This window comes from Brachycentrus maculatus, unplaced genomic scaffold (assembly GCF_059751285.1).
Source record: "Brachycentrus maculatus isolate JH-2025_06_01 unplaced genomic scaffold, ASM5975128v1 h1tg000534l, whole genome shotgun sequence".
NCBI lineage: Eukaryota > Metazoa > Arthropoda > Insecta > Trichoptera > Brachycentridae > Brachycentrus > Brachycentrus maculatus.
Window position 1 is genome coordinate 689,521 of NW_028281280.1, and position 18,699 is coordinate 708,219.

The window sequence follows — 18,699 nt, forward strand, 5'->3', positions numbered from 1 at the left end:
TGATCCACATGCCCAAACCATCCCAGCACACCGTTCTTAATTTTATCGATAATGCTTGTATTTGTACCTACTGTTCAAGAGTACAAATGCTACAAAAGTTAAAATATAAATTTGTTTTAAAATCACTTTAAATATATTATTTTTTGACATCTCATCAAAGATGAAAGGAATATGGAAGTCTGGGCATTTACGGGGCTGACGACCGTCATAGGCTGGTTTAAGTGATCACTTTACACACGTGTAACATTCACCAATTCTACCCATTATTGACAGCCACTTTACTCAATTTTCGGAACTCCTGGATATATTCGGACTGTCATAGATATATTCGCTATATACCCGGTCTTCCTCTACTTCAATTACCAATCACAATTCGCAGGGGTAGGCAGAGAGAATAGAAAGCCACACCACTCTGTCTTTGCAAACATTCTTCGCCTCTTCCACGTTCATGCATCTCCTCATACATACCTGCCGATTGTTTTAACTCCTAACCTGACCGCATTCAAGTATTTGGCATACCTGATTGTGCCAAGTTTTTCTCGGTCTTCCTCTGCTCCTTTTTCCGATTACATTCGCCTCATAAATTTGTTTTACCCTTCTTTCCTCACTCATTCGTTCCACATGTCCAAACCATCTCAACGCACGTTTCTTAATTTTATCGATAATGCTCGTCTCAGCTTTGCATTCCTTCATTATTTCGCTATTCCAACATCTATCATATATAGTGGTTTTAAGAGTGGTAAGTCTCCTACCTGCGTATACAGTTCCACGGACGACTCGCCTTTGAGCTGGTGTCCCGTGAGATACGTATTGTGACTTGACGCGATGTAGTACTGGCTCAGGGGGCCATCCATGCTGTCATCGGGTGGCGTGGAGTTCTGCGTACCTGACTGGGCCTTGCTCGGAGACATTGACGCACTGCGAAGAGTAACGAGGTCACATCATCTCACACAACTCAAGAAAGCACCTCTAAGTAGAGTATACTTAGTAGATTGTTTGCCAGAAATGCTTAAAAGGGTCTTTTCCATACTGTCGGTAGAGAGCGGGAGACGCTTGCGAGCGTTCTATTTGCTTACTTTAGGTAGAGCGCGAGAGACGCCTGCAAACATTGTACAGATGGGAATTGGGTGTTGCGGCTACTTGTGATTAGTATACTGAGGGTCGGGCGGCAGACTGCCAGAGTATAATTAGGGTCCTTTTCCATACTGTCGGTAGAGAGCGGGAGACGCTTGCGAGCGTTCTATTTGCTTACTTTAGGTAGAGCGCGAGAGACGCCTGCAAACATTGTACAGATGGGAATTGGGTGTTGTGGCTACTTGTGATTAGTATACTGAGGGTCGGGCGGCAGACTGCCAGAGTATAATTAGGGTCCTTTTCCATACTGTCGGTAGAGAGCGGGAGACGCTTGCGAGCGTTCTATTTGCTTACTTTAGGTAGAGCGCGAGAGACGCCTGCAAACATTGTACAGATGGGAATTGGGTGTTGCGGCTACTTGTGATTAGTTTATTATCTACGATATAGTTATTATCCATAAAGTCATTAAGTAACCAAACTAAGTATAAAAAAGCTATTTATTATAAATGGATGATAGAAACGGGTAGATCTGAAATATGCATCATTCGGCCATGTATTATTTGATAGATAGTTTCCTGAAGGTGTACAGAGAAGGCACACTCTTGGTGGGGAGATGCGGGCTGTTCCAGTTCAGAAATGACTGAAGAGTAATCTGTTATGTGGAGGAATGGGAAGTTTCCTCTCCCGAGAATTGTACAGAAGGTACATCTACAAGATAAGGATAGTATGATGGCCAGTTGGGCATACTAGGATGTATAGTGGACAATGTGTTATGTACCTTGGCTCTTCGGCTTGCTGGCTGAATTTTTCCGGAATGAAGGCAAAGTTCTCCTTGTCTGTCAAGTAGCGAGCGAATCCCTCAAACGAGAGGCAGTTCTCCAGCCGAAGAGTCGGATCCGGTTCGTGCCTCTGTAACAAAATGATTCAAAATTACTTCATTTCAATGTGAAAATTAAAAGCTTCACTGAAATATCGAAATTGTGAGCTTCACTCTGATGTCAAGATTATAAGCTTTACTGCAATATCAATATTATGACCTTCACATAAATTTTATGAGCTTCACTACAATATGAGCTTCACTGCAATATCAAAATTAAGAGCTTCACTTCAATATTATGAGCTTCACTGCAATATCAAAATTAAGAGATTCACTTCAATATTATGAGCTTCACTGCAATATCAAAATTAATAGCTTCACTTCAATATTATGAGCTTCACTGCAATATCAAAATTATGAACTTTACTTCAATATTCTAAGCTTTAATAATAAATCCCTTACTGCACCCCAATGGTGCATAGGGCACTGCTTCATGTATACGCAGTGTTATCTCGATCGATTACACATGAAGGAAAGGTGATCAGCCCTCCACTTCAGGTACCAGTCCAGTGTAATATTGAATAAATATTAGAGTGAAAAAATCCCGGGACCTCCAGAACGGTAGGCAAGCATGCTGACCATTACACTACGGAGGCGGACAAGCTTTACTGCAATATAAAAATTATAAGTTTCCCTGCAATATCAAAATTATAAGCTTCACTTCATCATTCCAGCTTCACTTCAATACCAAAATACAAAATATAAACATTTATATAGTATGTATGTATGATCAGGTATGTCAAATACTTGGGAGCGGTCAGGTTAGGAGTTGAAATAATCGACGGGTGAGGAGGATGAGGAGATGCATGAACATGGAAGAGGCGAATAATGTTTGCAAAGACAGAGTGGTGTGGCGTTCTATCTTCTTTGCCTACCCCTGCGTAGAAGCGGCGTGATGTTTAGTTAGTTACCATGTACCTGGATAATTATCTTGAGCTCCTCTTCCGTATTATCCTCACCCTGCCGCGTCTGGCAGAACTTGTGCAGCGTGGCCAGCGTGACCACGCGTCCGGGCAGCTCCGCGGGGCCAAGCGCCGCGCCCCCGTCGGCCACGCTGGCCGCCGCGAGCCCCTCCAGCGCGCGCTTGCGGGCCGTGCGGTCCCCGGAGAGCTCCACGTCCAGCGAGCCGTTCCGGGTCAAAAGTCCTGGAGAAACATGGTAACAATGTTTTTTTAAGCACACAAATTTTTTGTGTGTTTATTAGGTTAAAATCGTTAAAAACAATAAAAAATTTATAAAAAAAGAACTCCACGACAAGACACACAAGGTGGCTTGGTGGGTCTCTGCAAAAAAAAAAATGTTCTACATATCGCTCACTCCTTTCAAGAACGTCATAAATCAAAAAACTTGATTTTTCAGGAGAACGTTTTTAAAGTTTAAAAATATAATACAATGTATTAAAAATAAATATCAAGCCACTTATTGAACTTTTAACTGTGCAACAGATCTTTTTAGGTAAAACCTGAAGGTTTTTTCTCCATTTGAAAAATATTAAGTATATTAAAAAAAAATAATTAAACAATACCTTTTCTTCAAAATGCAAAAACAGCACTTTCTGCCCTGTAACGGGTAAATATTAAGTTAAAAATATGCCGCTTTTGCTGGGATATAGTACATTTTCTGGGCATTCCAAAAACATGCACAACTGCAAATTGGCAAATTTTGATTTATGACGTTCTTGAAAGGAGTGAGCGATATGGAAGCTAAATAATAAATGCTACTCTTATCTATAAGTCCTACAATTCCATCTCCATCAGTTTCTTCTTTCTTTCTTACCACTCTTTGGAACCTTGACTCTGAACAGCTCGGGAGAGCTCCTGGACTTCTCTGGGCAGAGGGAAGGCTTCCCGTATCGCGCCATAGCCAGCTGGTCAAACAGGTCTCGAAGGTCTTTTCTCATCATCAGGCTGGAAGAGACAACACCCAGATGAATAAGGATTAGGACGCACTGTTGTGTCTATGACAAAATTTTGTAGGATACACTTCTAACTAACTAACTAATTTACCATCACGTCGCTTCCCCGCAGGGGTAGGCAGAGAGAATCGAACGCCACACCACTGTCTTTGCAAACATTCTTTGCCTCTTCTACATTCATGCATCTCCTCATAAATACAAGACGATTATTACGACCCCTGACCCGGCCGCTTTCAAGTATTTGACACACCTAATTGTGACAAGTTTTCCTCGGTCGTCCTCTGCTTCTTTTTCCAACTACATTCGCCTCATAAATTTGTTTAACCGTTCTTTCTTCACTCATACGCTCCACATGTCCAAACCATCTCAACACACCTTTCTTAATTTTATCGATAATGCTTATCTCAGCCTTACATTCTTTCCTTATTTCATCATTCGAACATCTATCAAACATCGTTTTGCCACACATTCGTCTGAGGGATCGCATTTCGACTGCATTCAGTCTCCTTTCATCCTTCTTTTGCCAACTCCATGCTTCGCTTCCATACATAAGGGTTGCAACCAGAACTCCATTGTGTACTGCCAGTTTAGCTTCCGCTGATAGATTTTTATTTGCTAAAACTGATTTTAATGCACCTTTCACTAATTAACCATCACGCCGCTTCTCCGCAGGGGTAGGCAGATGGTTAATTAGTTAGTTAGTTAGGATACACTTCTTCTCCGTCTTATTCCTCATTGCTGAGGGTTGTGACCCTCGCAATGACTCTTCTCCAGTTGTCCCTTGACTGCGCTGCACGTAGCGCTCCAACCACCGAGGATACATTTAAAATGTTATAAATTAATATCTCTGCTTTATAAAAAGCTAACTCAACCAGCAGCATTAAAAGAAAAGTATCATTGTTTGAATTATTTACAACATTTTGAGTGTGTCCAAATAAAAATACTTGTTCACAAAATCTGGATTATCTCCAATTACGGGAGTTATTTTCCATATTATTTTTTGACATCTCATCAAAGATGAAGAAGAATATGGAAGTCTGGGAAATTACGGGGCTGACGAACGTCATAGGGTGGTTTAAGTGATCACTTTACACACATGTAACATTTACCAATTCTAGCCATTATTGACGACCATACTACTCAAATTCATGGAACTTCTATATATATTGTTCAAATTCTCCTTTGATTGGAGATAATCCAGATTTCAAGTTCTATATATACCATATATGAACCAATTTGAAACATTGTTCTTGAATCACTAGAACTATACTAGAGACATCTATTGGTGAGATAAAAAGAAGCTTATTATTGAGTAGAAACTCTTATACTAGTATGTGAGGTCCAAATCCTGGATTATAGATGTCTCTAGTGAAGTTCTAGTGATTCAAGAACAATGTTCCCAAATTGATTAATTTATATATTGTAGAACTTCCAAGAATTCGAGTAGTGTGGTTGTCAATAATGGGTTGAATTGGTGATAACTTAAACCAGCCTATGACGGTCGTCAGCCCCGTAAATGCCCAGACTTCCATATTCTTCTTCATCTTTGGTGAGATGTCAAAAAATAATATGAAAACTTGATGTAGTGTTGAAAATTCGACAAACCCACCTGAATGCCCTGAAAAGGACCACAAAGTCTTTGAAATCCAACTGGGTGTCGAAGCCAAAGGAACCGGATCGAAGCTGCTTTATATTCCTCCACAACTCCTCGCTTGTTTCCACTCTCTTAAGGCTAGAAATAAGAAAGATAATAATAAATAATAATAAAATCCTTACCGCACCCCAATGGTGCATAGGGCACTGCTTCATATAAACGCAGTGTTATCTCAATCGTTTACACATGAAGGAAAGGTGATCAGCCCTCCACTTCAGGTACCAGTCCAGTGTAATATTGAATAAATATTAGAGTGAAAAAATCACTTATATTTATTAAACCCCCCTGGAAATCGAACCCGGGACCTCCAGAACGGTAGGCGAGCATGCTGACCATTACACTACGGAGGCGGACAAGGCGGAGATCAGTTAAATTATAATCAAATATATGTATTTTTTTAACCCATATCTGCACCCTAAAACCCTTCCCTTACGATACCAAAAACCAATTGTTTTTGGCATTGTAAGGGAAGGGTAATTAACTATAACCTAACTATGAGTTTTTCAGTGTTTTAGAATTAGTACATAAACCCTGAGGATGACAAGGTTCTTATCGAAACCGGTTGGATAAAGTGTACTAATAAAAAGTGGTCAAAATAAAGTTGTTTTATTTTATAAAGTTTAGAAGTTGTGCCACAAAGTCTCTGCGAAAAACATTCAAGAAATAACAGTTAAAAGCCTGGAGACAGTTTGTGGATTCCATATGCTCCACATAGGGATCGATTATGGATTGATAATTGAATGTAGTTGAGGTCATGTCTCACCTGCCGGTCACAGATTTGCTTTTGAAGCTTGGCGACGCGGAACTCATGGCTGTCGTTGTGAGCGAACTGTGTCTGTTCTGTCTGCGGTAGAGAAGCACACTGCTGGCTGAAGATGAACTCCTAAAAAATAAAAAAAATCTATGTAATACCTATAAACCTTCATAATACCTATCGAAAACTTACGAGATACCTAGCTAACACCTATCGAAAATATACAAACTAGGTTCTAGTCTCTGAACTGTTGTAGCCAAGCATACCCTGAAGGAACTGGGTCGGGTATAGCTGAGGATAATGGCCGTACTCTCTCATGTAGAGATACCTCAGAAACTTCTTTTGGACTTTCTCTACCATAAGAGAGTACTTAAGCTCGTCTTAAGTATGTTGCGCCATCTTGTTGAAACCACAGCTCTGTCATATGTTTTTTAAAAACCTGTGTTTAGCTGGTGATGCCTCGTCCTCGCTTCTAGCTCCTGAAGAGTGTGAAGTCAGTTTCGGTGAGCAGCTCTTCAATTCTGACGTCGATTTATTTTTCTGAAAATACATAGAAATGCTCAACAGGTATCACTAACTCCTTTCAACAACGTCATAAAAAAAAAAACTGATTTTTCTGGAGATCGTTTTTAAAGTTTAAAAATATAATACAATGTTTTAAAAATAAATATCAAGCCACTTATTGAACTTTTTACTGTGCAACAGATCTTTTAAGGTAAAACCTGAATATTTTTTCTTCATTTGAAAAATATTTAGTATATTTAAAAAAATAATTAAATAATACCTTTTCTTCAAAATGCAAAAACAACACATTCTGCCCTGTGGCGGGTAAATATTAAGTTAAAAATATGACGCTTTTGCTGGGATATAGTACATTTTCTAGGCAGTACGAAAACATGCACAACTGAAAATTGATGATTTTTGATATATGACGTTGTTGAATGGAGTTAGCGATATGAAGAAATTTGTAGAAATAACTGCTCAAATTATAAGCTGCATAAAATTGTGAATTATGTTTTCAGGCGTCTCCCAGTATGTAAAATGAAATAATTCGGTTCGGATCTTGCATACATCCGAGTAAAAGGGTATATGAAATATATATATATGTATATTAATTAATTTCATTAACCCCTAATCCGCACCCCAATGGTGCATAGGGTACTGCATCATATACACGCAGTGTTATCTTGATCGTTAACACATGAAGGAAAGGTGATCTGCCCTCCGCTTCAGGTACCAGTCCAGGGTAATATTGAATAAATATTAGAGTGAAAAAATCACTTACAATTATTTGACCCTCCCCTGGGATTCGAACCCGGGACCTCCAGAATGGTAGCCGAGCATGCTGACCATTACACTACGGAGGCGGACAAAAATATATGTACATAGTTTTAAGAATCACCCGTCGATGAAAACAACCGTAGTTTTCGAAGCTAGTCATGTGTAATAAAATAAAACTCAATAAATTATACAATTACACAAGCGTTTAATTTTTGAGAAATATATTTTATCCTCTTCTTCTTGGTGTAGGCTTTGTAGCTTGTTTTTAAGAGGGATTAGCCTCCTGCAATATGGATTCCCAGCTGTCGATCCATCTCTTTGGTGGTCTACCTTAGGGTTGGCCGTGCAGTGCAATATGGGGGAGTCTGGATGGTTCCATTCTCCTCACACGCGCATACCATTGTCTCCTTCGTTGCCTTCCCCACCTAACGACATCTTCCATCTCGCATATTTCCCTTATCCTGGCGTTCCTTATTCTATCTCGAAGACTCTTGCCTGATATGCTTCTCAGAGTCTTCATTTCTGACACTCTAAGCGCGTTTTTTGTGGCAGCGGTGTCTGCTCTACTTTGGATTCCATACGTCATGATGGGTCGGACACAAGTTTTGTATATCCTGATCTTGCTGCCGATCTTCATCTCAGGGTTTTTCCATATAGCATTTTTCAGGCATCCTGAGATGGCTGCAGCTTTGTTAACTTAGAGTCAGACGGATCTGCGATGCCCCATCACTTGGCATCGCAGATCCGTCTGAGCACACAGGTCCACAGCCAGGTATTTAAACTTTTCCCTCCTGCTCTACCAAGACGCCGTCCACAGTCACGCTCCATCCCACTGGGATGGGAATAGCCAAATTTGAAAGTTGAAATTTGAAATATATTTTATACATAATAAATTACCTTGAATTTGATGTATGAGGTATTCCTATTCGATGAGGTCACAGATTGTTCACAGCTTGAATGTCCTTTGGTCTGGGATGACCCGACAAGTCCTGCGGCCGTCCAGTCTCGACCTCCAAAAGCCTGTAAATTATATAAATCAAGATCAATCAGGTATCAGGTAGGTTTCTGGTAGCTGATAGGTATTAAGTAGATTGCAGGTATCGTTTGTTCGTTTGTTCGTTTGTTCATTTGTACATTTGTTCGTTTGTTCGGTTGTTCATTCGTACGTTCATTCGTTTGTTCGTTTGTTCATTCGTAGGATCATTCGTTTGTTCGTTTGTTCATTCGTACATTTGTTCGTTTGTTCGTTTGTTCATTCGTACATTCGTTCGTTTAAGTAGATTGCAGGTATCGTTTGTTCGTTTGTTCGTTTGTTCATTTGTACATTTGTTCGTTTGTTCGGTTGTTCATTCGTACGTTCATTCGTTTGTTCGTTTGTTCATTCGTAGGATCATTCGTTTGTTCGTTTGTTCATTCGTACATTTGTTCGTTTGTTCGTTTGTTCATTCGTACATTCGTTCGTTTGTTCGTTTGTTCATTCGTATGTTCGTTCGTTTGTTCGTAAGTTAGTGTATCGTTTGTTTGTTAGTTCATTTGTAGGTTCATTCCTTCGTTCGTTTTTATTTTTTATTAAAAAAAAGAGAAATATTTGTGTGTTTTATTATTAACACAAATATTTCAATTTCCTACTATTTCTGTGAGCCTAAGCGGCTCATTATTAGAAATAGGTATCTAATTGTGGTAGAATGGGTCCGCGACACTAGCCCCGTGGTTAGTGTCGCGGACTCTTAAGTCAGAGTTTCTTGGTCCGTTACCACAACCCGACACACTCGTTCGTTTGTCAATTCATTGTTTATTCATTATTTCATTCGTTCATCGTTTGTTTGTTGTTCATTCATAGATTCATTTTATCGTTCATTCATTTGTTCGTTTGTTCATTCGTACGTTCGTTTGTTTGTTTGTTTGTTCATTCGTACGTTCATTCGTTTGTTCATTTGTTCATTCGTACATTCGTTCGTTTGTTCGTTTGTTCATTCGTACATTGGTTCGTTTGTTCGTTTGTTCATTCGTACGTTCATTCATTTGTTCGTTTGTTCATTCGTACATTTGTTCGTTTGTTCGTTTGTTCATTCGTACATTTGTTCGTTTGTTTGTTTGTTCATTCGTACGTTCATTAGTTTGTTCATTTGTTCATTAGTACATTCGTTCGTTTGTTCGTTTGTTCATTCGTACGTTCATTCGTTCGTTCGTTTGTTCATTCATACATTCATCAGTTTGTTCGTTTGTTCATTCGTACGTTCATTGTTTGTTCGTTTGTTCATTCGTACGTTCATTTGTTTGTTCGTTTGTTCATTCGTACATTTGTTCGTTTGTTCGTTTCTTCATTCGTACGTTCATTCGTTTGTTCATTTGTTCATTAGTACATTCATTCGTTTGTTCGTTTGTTCATTCGTACGTTCATTCGTTCGTTCGTTTGTTCAATCGTTCGTTCGTTTGTTCATTCATACATTCATCAGTTTGTTTGTTTGTTCATTCGTACATTCGTTCGTTTGTTCGTTTGTTCATTTGTACGTTCATTGTTTGTTCGTTTGTTCATTCGTACGTTCATTCGTTTGTTCGTTTGTTCATTCGTACATTTGTTCGTTTGTTCGTTTGTTCATTCGTATGTTCATTCGTTTGTTCATTTGTTCATTAGTACATTCGTTTGTTTGTTCGTTTGTTCATTCGTACATTCATTCGTTCGTTCGTTTGTTCATTCATACATTCATCAGTTTGTTCGTTTGTTCATTCGTACATTCCTCGTTTGTTCGTTTGTTCATTCGTACGTTCATTGTTTGTTCGTTTGTTCATTCGTACATTCGTACATTCGTTCCTTTGTTCGTTTGTTCATTCGTACATTCATTCGTTTGTTCGTTTGTTGGTTAGTTCATTCGTTCATTCATGTATTTATTTACTTTGATAGCGTCTGAAGCGAGAGGCTCGCAGCAGCACCCGTCCTCGTAGTAGAGCCTCGTGTAGGTGGTACGAAGCCAGGATAGACTGCCATCGATCAGCGCCGCCTGCCTCATGAGCGCCCGCAGAACTTGCTGCAGCCCCAACTTCCACACCCTGTAACACCAAAGTAATCCCATTTTATAAAAGATATACCTGGTCACACTGTGCTGTAGCTCAGGCTGGTTAAATGGAAAAGAAAGAAACGAGAAAATACACATTTCAGTATGTATAATCTCACGATGCTTGTGAAGCGATGAAATTAAGCAACAAAGCAATTAAAAATATTGAATAATGCAAAATGGCAGCGAGTGTCAAGAAGCATGATGTCCGCCATGAGCTATGTTAAATATTATTTGAAAAGTCTAAGAAATGCAATCGAATATATTTAAAAAAGTGAGTGACTACAGATGTCAAGTAGAATGGTGTCCGCCATGAGCCATATTGGTTATACGTATGTGGCTGTTACAACAACTGTTCAACATATGATGTTGCCATATCGGTAAAAATCTGTCTCTCACCTGTCATAAAGCGAAGAAGAAGAGATATTTCTCTGTACCTGTATGTCTGGAGAGGCAGCATTATGTAGATAGTTCTATTATCGCTCAGGCTGTTCCCGTAGACCAATCCCAAGGTGTGGACGTCTTCCAGCCCATGCCTTCTTCCAGCGGCAGACAGTTCCAGGACTTCTCTGGATTCTAACCTCCCCGTTCCTATCACCATGTCTTTCACAGTCTGCAAATCTAAAAAACTGGAAAAAGATATGAAGATAAGAGCATAATTCAAGCCACAGCAGGCTGGATGCTGTCTCCAATGCGTACTCAATGGACAAGATCATAAATACCCCATTTAGTTGGCAAAAGAAGGATGAAAGTAGACTGGATGCAGTCGGAATGCCATCTCTCAGTGCGGCAAGATCATGTATGGTAGATGTTCCAATGGTGATATAAGGAAAGGGTGCAAGGCTGAGATGAGCACTATCCAGCAAACTAAGGAAGGCGGCTTGGGATGGTTTGGGAAGGATGAGAGTAGACTGGATGCAGTCGGGATGCCATCTCTCAGTGCGGCAAGACCATGTATGGTAGATGTTCCAATGGTGATATAAGGAAAGGGTGCAAGGCTGAGATGAGCACTATCCAGCAAACTAAGGAAGGCGGCTTGGGATGGTTTGGGAAGGATGAGAGTAGACTGGATGCAGTCGGGATGCCATCTCTCAGTGCGGCAAGACCATGTATGGTAGATGTTCCAATGGTGATATAAGGAAAGGGCGCAAGGCTGAGATGAGCACTTTCCAGTAAACTAATACAAATAAATACAAACAAATTTATGAAGCGAATTTAGTTAGAAAAAAAAGAAGAGGAAGACAGAGAAAAACGTGGCATTATCAAGTATTTCAAATACTTGGGTGTGGTCAAGTCAGGACTAGGAATAATAGGCAGGTATGTATAAGCAGATGCGTGAATTTGGAAGAGGCGAAGATTATTTGAAAAGACAGAGTGGTCTGGCGTTCTATTCTAGTGAACTCCAGCATACTGTGTTACGAGTTTGATCAATATATCTAAAAGTTCCAAAAATTTGAGTAGCGTTGGTTGTCAACAATGGGTAGAATTGGTGAATATTACACGTGTGTAAAGCGATCACTTAACCAAGCCTATGACAGTGGACTTCCCTAAGCCCAGACTTTCATATTCCTTCTTCTTCATCTATGTTGAGATGCCAAAAATAATGCAGAAAATAACTCATAATTGGAGATAATCCACATTTTTAAACAAGTATTTGGACACCGTCAAAATGTTGTACATGGTGTTCTTCACTCACCCTTCTTCGGAGACTATTCCCGAATCAGCATCGTTGGGTATACAGGATGTATACATAAGGGGAACCATTTCCTCCGGGTTGCAGCTCAAGCTGACGTCAGATCCGGAAGCTCCGAGATCCAGAATCGAATCGCCTGTCATGGAATAATTTATTTATTTATTTTATTTATTTATTTATTTATTTTCATAATACATAGATACATTCAATATACATATTCATTTCATATACACATTTATTATACGTATTACGGCTCTTTAGGCATGGCCTGTGTTGAGCCGAATACTAACATGGTAATACAAAGTTTATATATATTTTTTTAAAATTTTTAATATACATATATTTTTTTTGATGATTAGATTATAAACATAACATACAGGAGATACAAAAATAATTTATGTTTTAAGGTTTTTCAGTGTGATAATTACACCTGGACTTTAATTAATTCACTTTCCACCTTGTCCCTTCCAATGTTAAGTAACCATCGACGGACACTGTTCTTAAATATAATACTATGTCAACCTTAAATGTGTTCAGTAAAATTAATCAGAAGATGTTATAATCTATGCAAATGGCGTCCTACGTCAATCATATTTGACATTTCACTCACTCCTTTCAACAACATCATATATATAAAAAATCGTCAATTCTCAGTTGTGCATGTTTTCGGAACGCCCAGAAAATGTACTATATCCCAGCAAAAGCGGCGTATTTTTAACTTAATATTTACCCGCTACAGGGCAGAAAGTGTTGTTTTTGCATATTGAAGAAAAAGTATCGTTTAATTATTTATTTTAATATACTAAATATTTTTCAAATGGAGAAAAAACATTCAGGTTTTACCTTAAAAGATCTGTTGCATGGTAAAAAGTTCAATAAGTGGCTTGATATTTATTTTTAATACATTGTATTATATCTTTAAACTTTAAAAACGTTCGCCTGAAAAATCAAGTTTTTTGATTTATGACGTTCTTGAAAGGAGAGAGCTGGACAATGTATATATAACACCTACTCTAGGCAACTAGAAACTGCTGAAATACGAATGCTTAGGTGGTCAGCTGGAGTGTCCCTTAGAGGCAGAATAAAGAGTTGACGCATTCGTGGAAGCCTGGCTGTAACAGGTGTCAATAGTAAGGTAGGGGAAAGGCAATTGGAGGTGGTATGGGCACATATAGAATCTGATCACATTGTAAACCAGGCATTAGTCATGGATCTTCCTCGAAATACATTTAGAGGAAGATCATTAAATTCATGGATGCTGCAGAAAGATAACATGATTCAAAGGCATGTCCTAGGTGACGCTGTATATGACAGAAGGACCTACAGCCTGAAGACGAGGAGAGCTGACTTCAACAGTCTACAAAGACGATAAGTTGGGCTGGAGCCAGGAAAAAGAAGGTTTAAGACTCTATATAGACAATAATGTATATAGACTCTTGTCTGTGTAGCATCATCCTTGAACAAATTGGAACTTGGAGTAACTTCAATCTGTTCAGGTTTTAGTGTTTTTAGAGATGTAGCGTTTGGTGAATGATTTTACCTTTTCCATCGCAGGATTTTGGTTGTCTCCAAGGTGTCTTACACCAACTCAGTAGGGCTCCGCCCCTCTCCAGTCGCAGGAATACGGGGGCACATCTGCTGGCCCCAGGAGACTCGGCCTCCCAGATAACCCCACTGCACCCATGATGCATTATCTAAAGAACAAACATGTTGACTGCAGGTACATCTACCATACACTGTTGGATTAAATTCAATTAAATTTATTCAATAACAAATAATATATTCATTACAACTTAAATTTAAATTGTATACATCAAAACAAGAATTCGAAAGTAAGTGAGAACACTCTTGTAAAAGATGTAGAATAATCTCTTATGAGAATACCCCTTCAAGCACATGGGACAGGTATTGTTCAGCATATCTTCCTACAGGCATAACCATCGGCAGGTTGCTCCTGTATATAGGAATGGGAAACTACCTATGCCCACGCTGTCCTTAGCTAACTATCGGGAACATACAGACCGATGCTCCGGATAGTTTCAGGATTATCCATCATACCGCGCAACAATGGATAGAAATGCCTCATCAAATACACATTCCTTCTAGTCTCTAGACTGTTGTAGCCGAGCATACCCTGGAGGAACTGGGTCGGGTAGAACCGAGGATAATATGCACACTTTCTCAGGGAGAAATACCTCAGAAACCATTCAGGGAGTAGTTTAACCTCCGTTCTGTGGATTATGAAACACCCTTACACGTACTCCTATATCAATTGTTCCCTCATACATACCTGTAGTATGTGATGGTCCACGCTGTCTGGTGGGAACATTGTTACTCCATGATCATGGGCTAATGGCTGGACTGGAACATATGGTGGACTTCCATCAGTCTCATAAAGCGCGTCATCTTCTGTACTCGTGGAATTTGATCCACATAGCACAAATACCGGATCAGATGGAACAGCACAAGCGTCTCTGTTATCAAGAAATGTATATGTTAGTCATATCTCTACCCTTAATCTGGTCATTCCAAGAGTCTACATAGCATGTTTGGCTAGAAGCTAGGACTGTATGCCAGGGTCAGGAGTGCAGAAGTCAGAAGGGGTGTGCAGCTGAGGCAGGTATAGTTGGGAAGATCAAGGGTCTATGAGATGGTGTAGCCATGTGGGGGGTGTAGTTAGAGCAGTATATATGGGAGAGTAGGGTGGAGAGTCTACATAGCATGTATGGCTAGAAGCTAGGACTGTATGCCAAACATTCTTCGCCTCTTCCTTGGTTCATGCATCTCCTCATACATACCCGCCGATTGTAACGACTCCTATCCTGACCACTTTCAAGTATTTGGCATACCTGATCGTGCCATGTTTTTCTCGGTCTTCCTCGGCTTCTTTTCCCACTAACATTCGCCTCATAAATTTGTTTTACCGTTCTTTCCTCACTCATTCGTTCTACATGTCCAAACCATCTTTTATCGATAATGCTCATCTCAGCTGTGCATTCCTTCCTTATTTCACTATTCGCACATCTATCATACATCGTTTTGTCGCACATTCTTCTGAGAGATCGCATTTCGACAGCATTCAGTCTACTTTCATCCTTCTTTTACCAACTCCATGTTTCACTTCCATACATTAGAGTCGGAACCAGGACTCCGTTGTGCACTGCCAGTTTAGCTTCCGCTGATAGGTTTTAAGCATATTTAAAAGAAATAAATGAGAAAAACATAAGGTAAGAAGCATATTTAAAATAAACAAATTAGAAAATATAACAAATCGGTCACTCCTTTCAAGAACGTCATAAATCAAAAAACTTGATTTTACAGGAGAACGTTTTTAAAGTTTAAAAATATAACACAATGTATTAAAAATAAATATTAAGCCACTTATTGAACTTTTTACTGTGCAACAGATCTTTTTAGGTAAAACCTGAAGGTTATTTCTCCATTTGAAAAATATTTAGTATATTTAAAAATATAATTAAACAATACCTTTTCTTCAAATGCAAAAACAACATTTTCTGCCCTGTAGTGGGTAAATATTAAGTTTAAAATATGCCGCTTTTGCTGGGATATAGTACATTTTCTGGGGATTTGGAAAATATGCACAACTGAACATTGTCGATTTTTTAATTATGACGTTCTTGAAAGGAGTGGGCGATATGTCAGGCAGCTGGTTCATTTGGGTACGGGCAATATATTTTAAGGACCTTACTCCAAATTTAGTAGTGTTTATTGGCTCCACATGTATTTTGTTATGTCCTTGTGTATTATGGATTATGAATTTCTTTGTTAATATCAGTATGGTATTGCTGTGAGTCATTGTATACATTATTTAAAGCATTGTATTTGTAATCTCATATATTAAATCATTTTAGTTTGTACTGAAATTCAACTGTATACAACTCTTGGGAAGATTGAGGGTCTCCAAGTAGGTATCACGACTAGATATTCACCTCAGATAGTCTCCGAACCCTGGACTCCCATGTCTCCTAGCCAGATCGTGATGGTGCTGGTGGAAGGCGGCTATGTGGTCCATCACAGCCTGGGTCCTGTACACCCTCTCAAGATTCAGAACTCCTTCTGGACCAATGCTTCTCCAGCTCCCTGAGGATTCGCAGCCATCGAACGATGCTATATACTGAAAAATCAATTAAAAATATGGACTGCTTGCTTACTGGGTACATTATTCATGATTTATTTATCATAACTGAAGACAGTTGGTAGAATTCCATTTGAATTGTTGGGTAATATATCCAAAATTAAACGTTTTTGGGATTGAATTCTACTTTTATTTACATACATAAGTATATATATATATATAAATATATATATATATATATATATATATATATATATATATATATATATATATATATATATATATATATATATATAAATATATATATATATATAAATATATATATATATATATATATATATATATATATATATACATATATATATATAATATATATATATATATATATATATATATATATATATATATATATATATATATATATATATATATATATATATATATATATATATATATATATATATATATATATATATATATATATATATATATATATATATATATATATATATATATATATATATATATATATATATATATATATATATATATATATATATATATATATATATATGTATATATATATATATATATATATATATATATATATATATATGTATATACATATATATATATATATATATATATATATATATATATATATATATATATATATATATATATATATATATATATATATATATATATATATATATATATATATATATATATATATATATATATATATATATATATATATATATATATATATATATATATATATATATATATATATATATATATATATATATATATATATATATATATATATATATATATATATATATATATATATATATATATATATATATATATATATATATATATATATATATATATAAATATATATATATATATATATATATATATATATATATATATATATATATATATATATATATATATATATATATATATATATATATATATATATATGTATATTTATATATATATATAAATATATATATATATATATATATATATATATATATATATATATATATATATATATATATATATATATATATATATATATATATATATATATATATATATATATATATATATATATATATATATATATATATATATATATATATATATATATATATATATATATATATATATATATATATATATATGTATATATATATATATATATATATCCAATATTATTAGCTTTTCCACTTTATTTTTATTTGACCACCGACCGGGTTTCGTCGTTACCGACATCATCAGACTGGTGGGAGGCTATACAAATTGTTATGTTATATATAAAACAAGGCAGGAGTTGATAACCATGATTTGATATAATTTTGTTGAGAAATTAATTTAATTTGAGTGAATTTAAGTATTGTACGATATTAAAAATATTTTTTATAAAGGTTTTTTTTGTATTGAGAGCACGATTTTATATAAAGTTATAATAAATTTGCATTTTTTACTACATTTGTGTAAGATTTGTATAGCCTCCCACCAGTCTGATGACGTCGGTAACGACGAGACCCGGTCGCTGGTCAAATAAAAATAAAGTGGAAAAGCTAATAATATTGGTTTTAATCTAATAATATATTAAAAATGCAATTCCATCACCAAGTGTCAGTGGATAATTTCTCTAACTAAATTTCTCTACGCCTACACCAAAGCCACAAATTCGCAAATTCAAATTCGAATCCATTTTGTTATTTATCCAGTTAATTCATTTCGAAACTGCGCAGAAACAATTTACAAACTTTCTAGCAAACTTTAAATTCACTTGGAATACAATTATTCCCTTTGAAATTCGTTTTAAGCGCGGGGATGTTCTCACTGGTTGAATTGTTTGTTATTTAGACCAAAAAATCTCGGATTTTGCCGGTATTTTGTTTGTATTTTGTCGACCAAAATACAAACTCGTCAGTAAAGGTTGTATTGTTTTATTCATATTTTAATTTCGCCTTAAATTCGTAAATAATATTTTTATATTATGTTTTACTTAGTAAATATCAGTATTACTTAAAATCTGCTGTGACGTATGTTTAACCCTCCTTCCCGGTGTTGTGTACCTAGTACACATTGTTTCTAATAACCAAAATATCTCATTTAATATAGTAAATACAAGGCTAAGATTTTAGGTATTCCTCCATAAGCATTCATTTAAAAAATAATATTTATAATAATCAGAATTTATCGGGTACATCGGAGGTATTATATATATATATATATATATATATATATATATATATATATATATATATATATA

At 36.4% G+C, this 18,699-nt stretch overlaps 1 protein-coding gene across 1 annotated transcript in view; it reads right to left on the reverse strand.

Moving 5' to 3' along the window:
- The window catches only part of LOC148301645 (1-phosphatidylinositol 4,5-bisphosphate phosphodiesterase epsilon-1-like), an 80,536-nt gene that overhangs the window by 41,755 nt on the left and 20,082 nt on the right, over positions 1 to 18,699 (reverse strand). Inside the window, exons 8-21 of the mRNA XM_088272990.1 lie at positions 16,252 to 16,436; positions 14,592 to 14,775; positions 13,842 to 13,995; positions 12,305 to 12,437; positions 11,046 to 11,237; positions 10,450 to 10,603; positions 8,453 to 8,575; positions 6,714 to 6,814; positions 6,284 to 6,403; positions 5,476 to 5,598; positions 3,728 to 3,858; positions 2,870 to 3,096; positions 1,853 to 1,983; positions 753 to 918 (exon numbers count right to left, since the gene is read on the reverse strand). Of these exons, the coding sequence (XP_088129116.1) occupies positions 753 to 918; positions 1,853 to 1,983; positions 2,870 to 3,096; positions 3,728 to 3,858; positions 5,476 to 5,598; positions 6,284 to 6,403; positions 6,714 to 6,814; positions 8,453 to 8,575; positions 10,450 to 10,603; positions 11,046 to 11,237; positions 12,305 to 12,437; positions 13,842 to 13,995; positions 14,592 to 14,775; positions 16,252 to 16,436 (2,124 nt within the window). The remainder of the gene's footprint in view (positions 1 to 752; positions 919 to 1,852; positions 1,984 to 2,869; positions 3,097 to 3,727; positions 3,859 to 5,475; positions 5,599 to 6,283; positions 6,404 to 6,713; positions 6,815 to 8,452; positions 8,576 to 10,449; positions 10,604 to 11,045; positions 11,238 to 12,304; positions 12,438 to 13,841; positions 13,996 to 14,591; positions 14,776 to 16,251; positions 16,437 to 18,699) is intronic.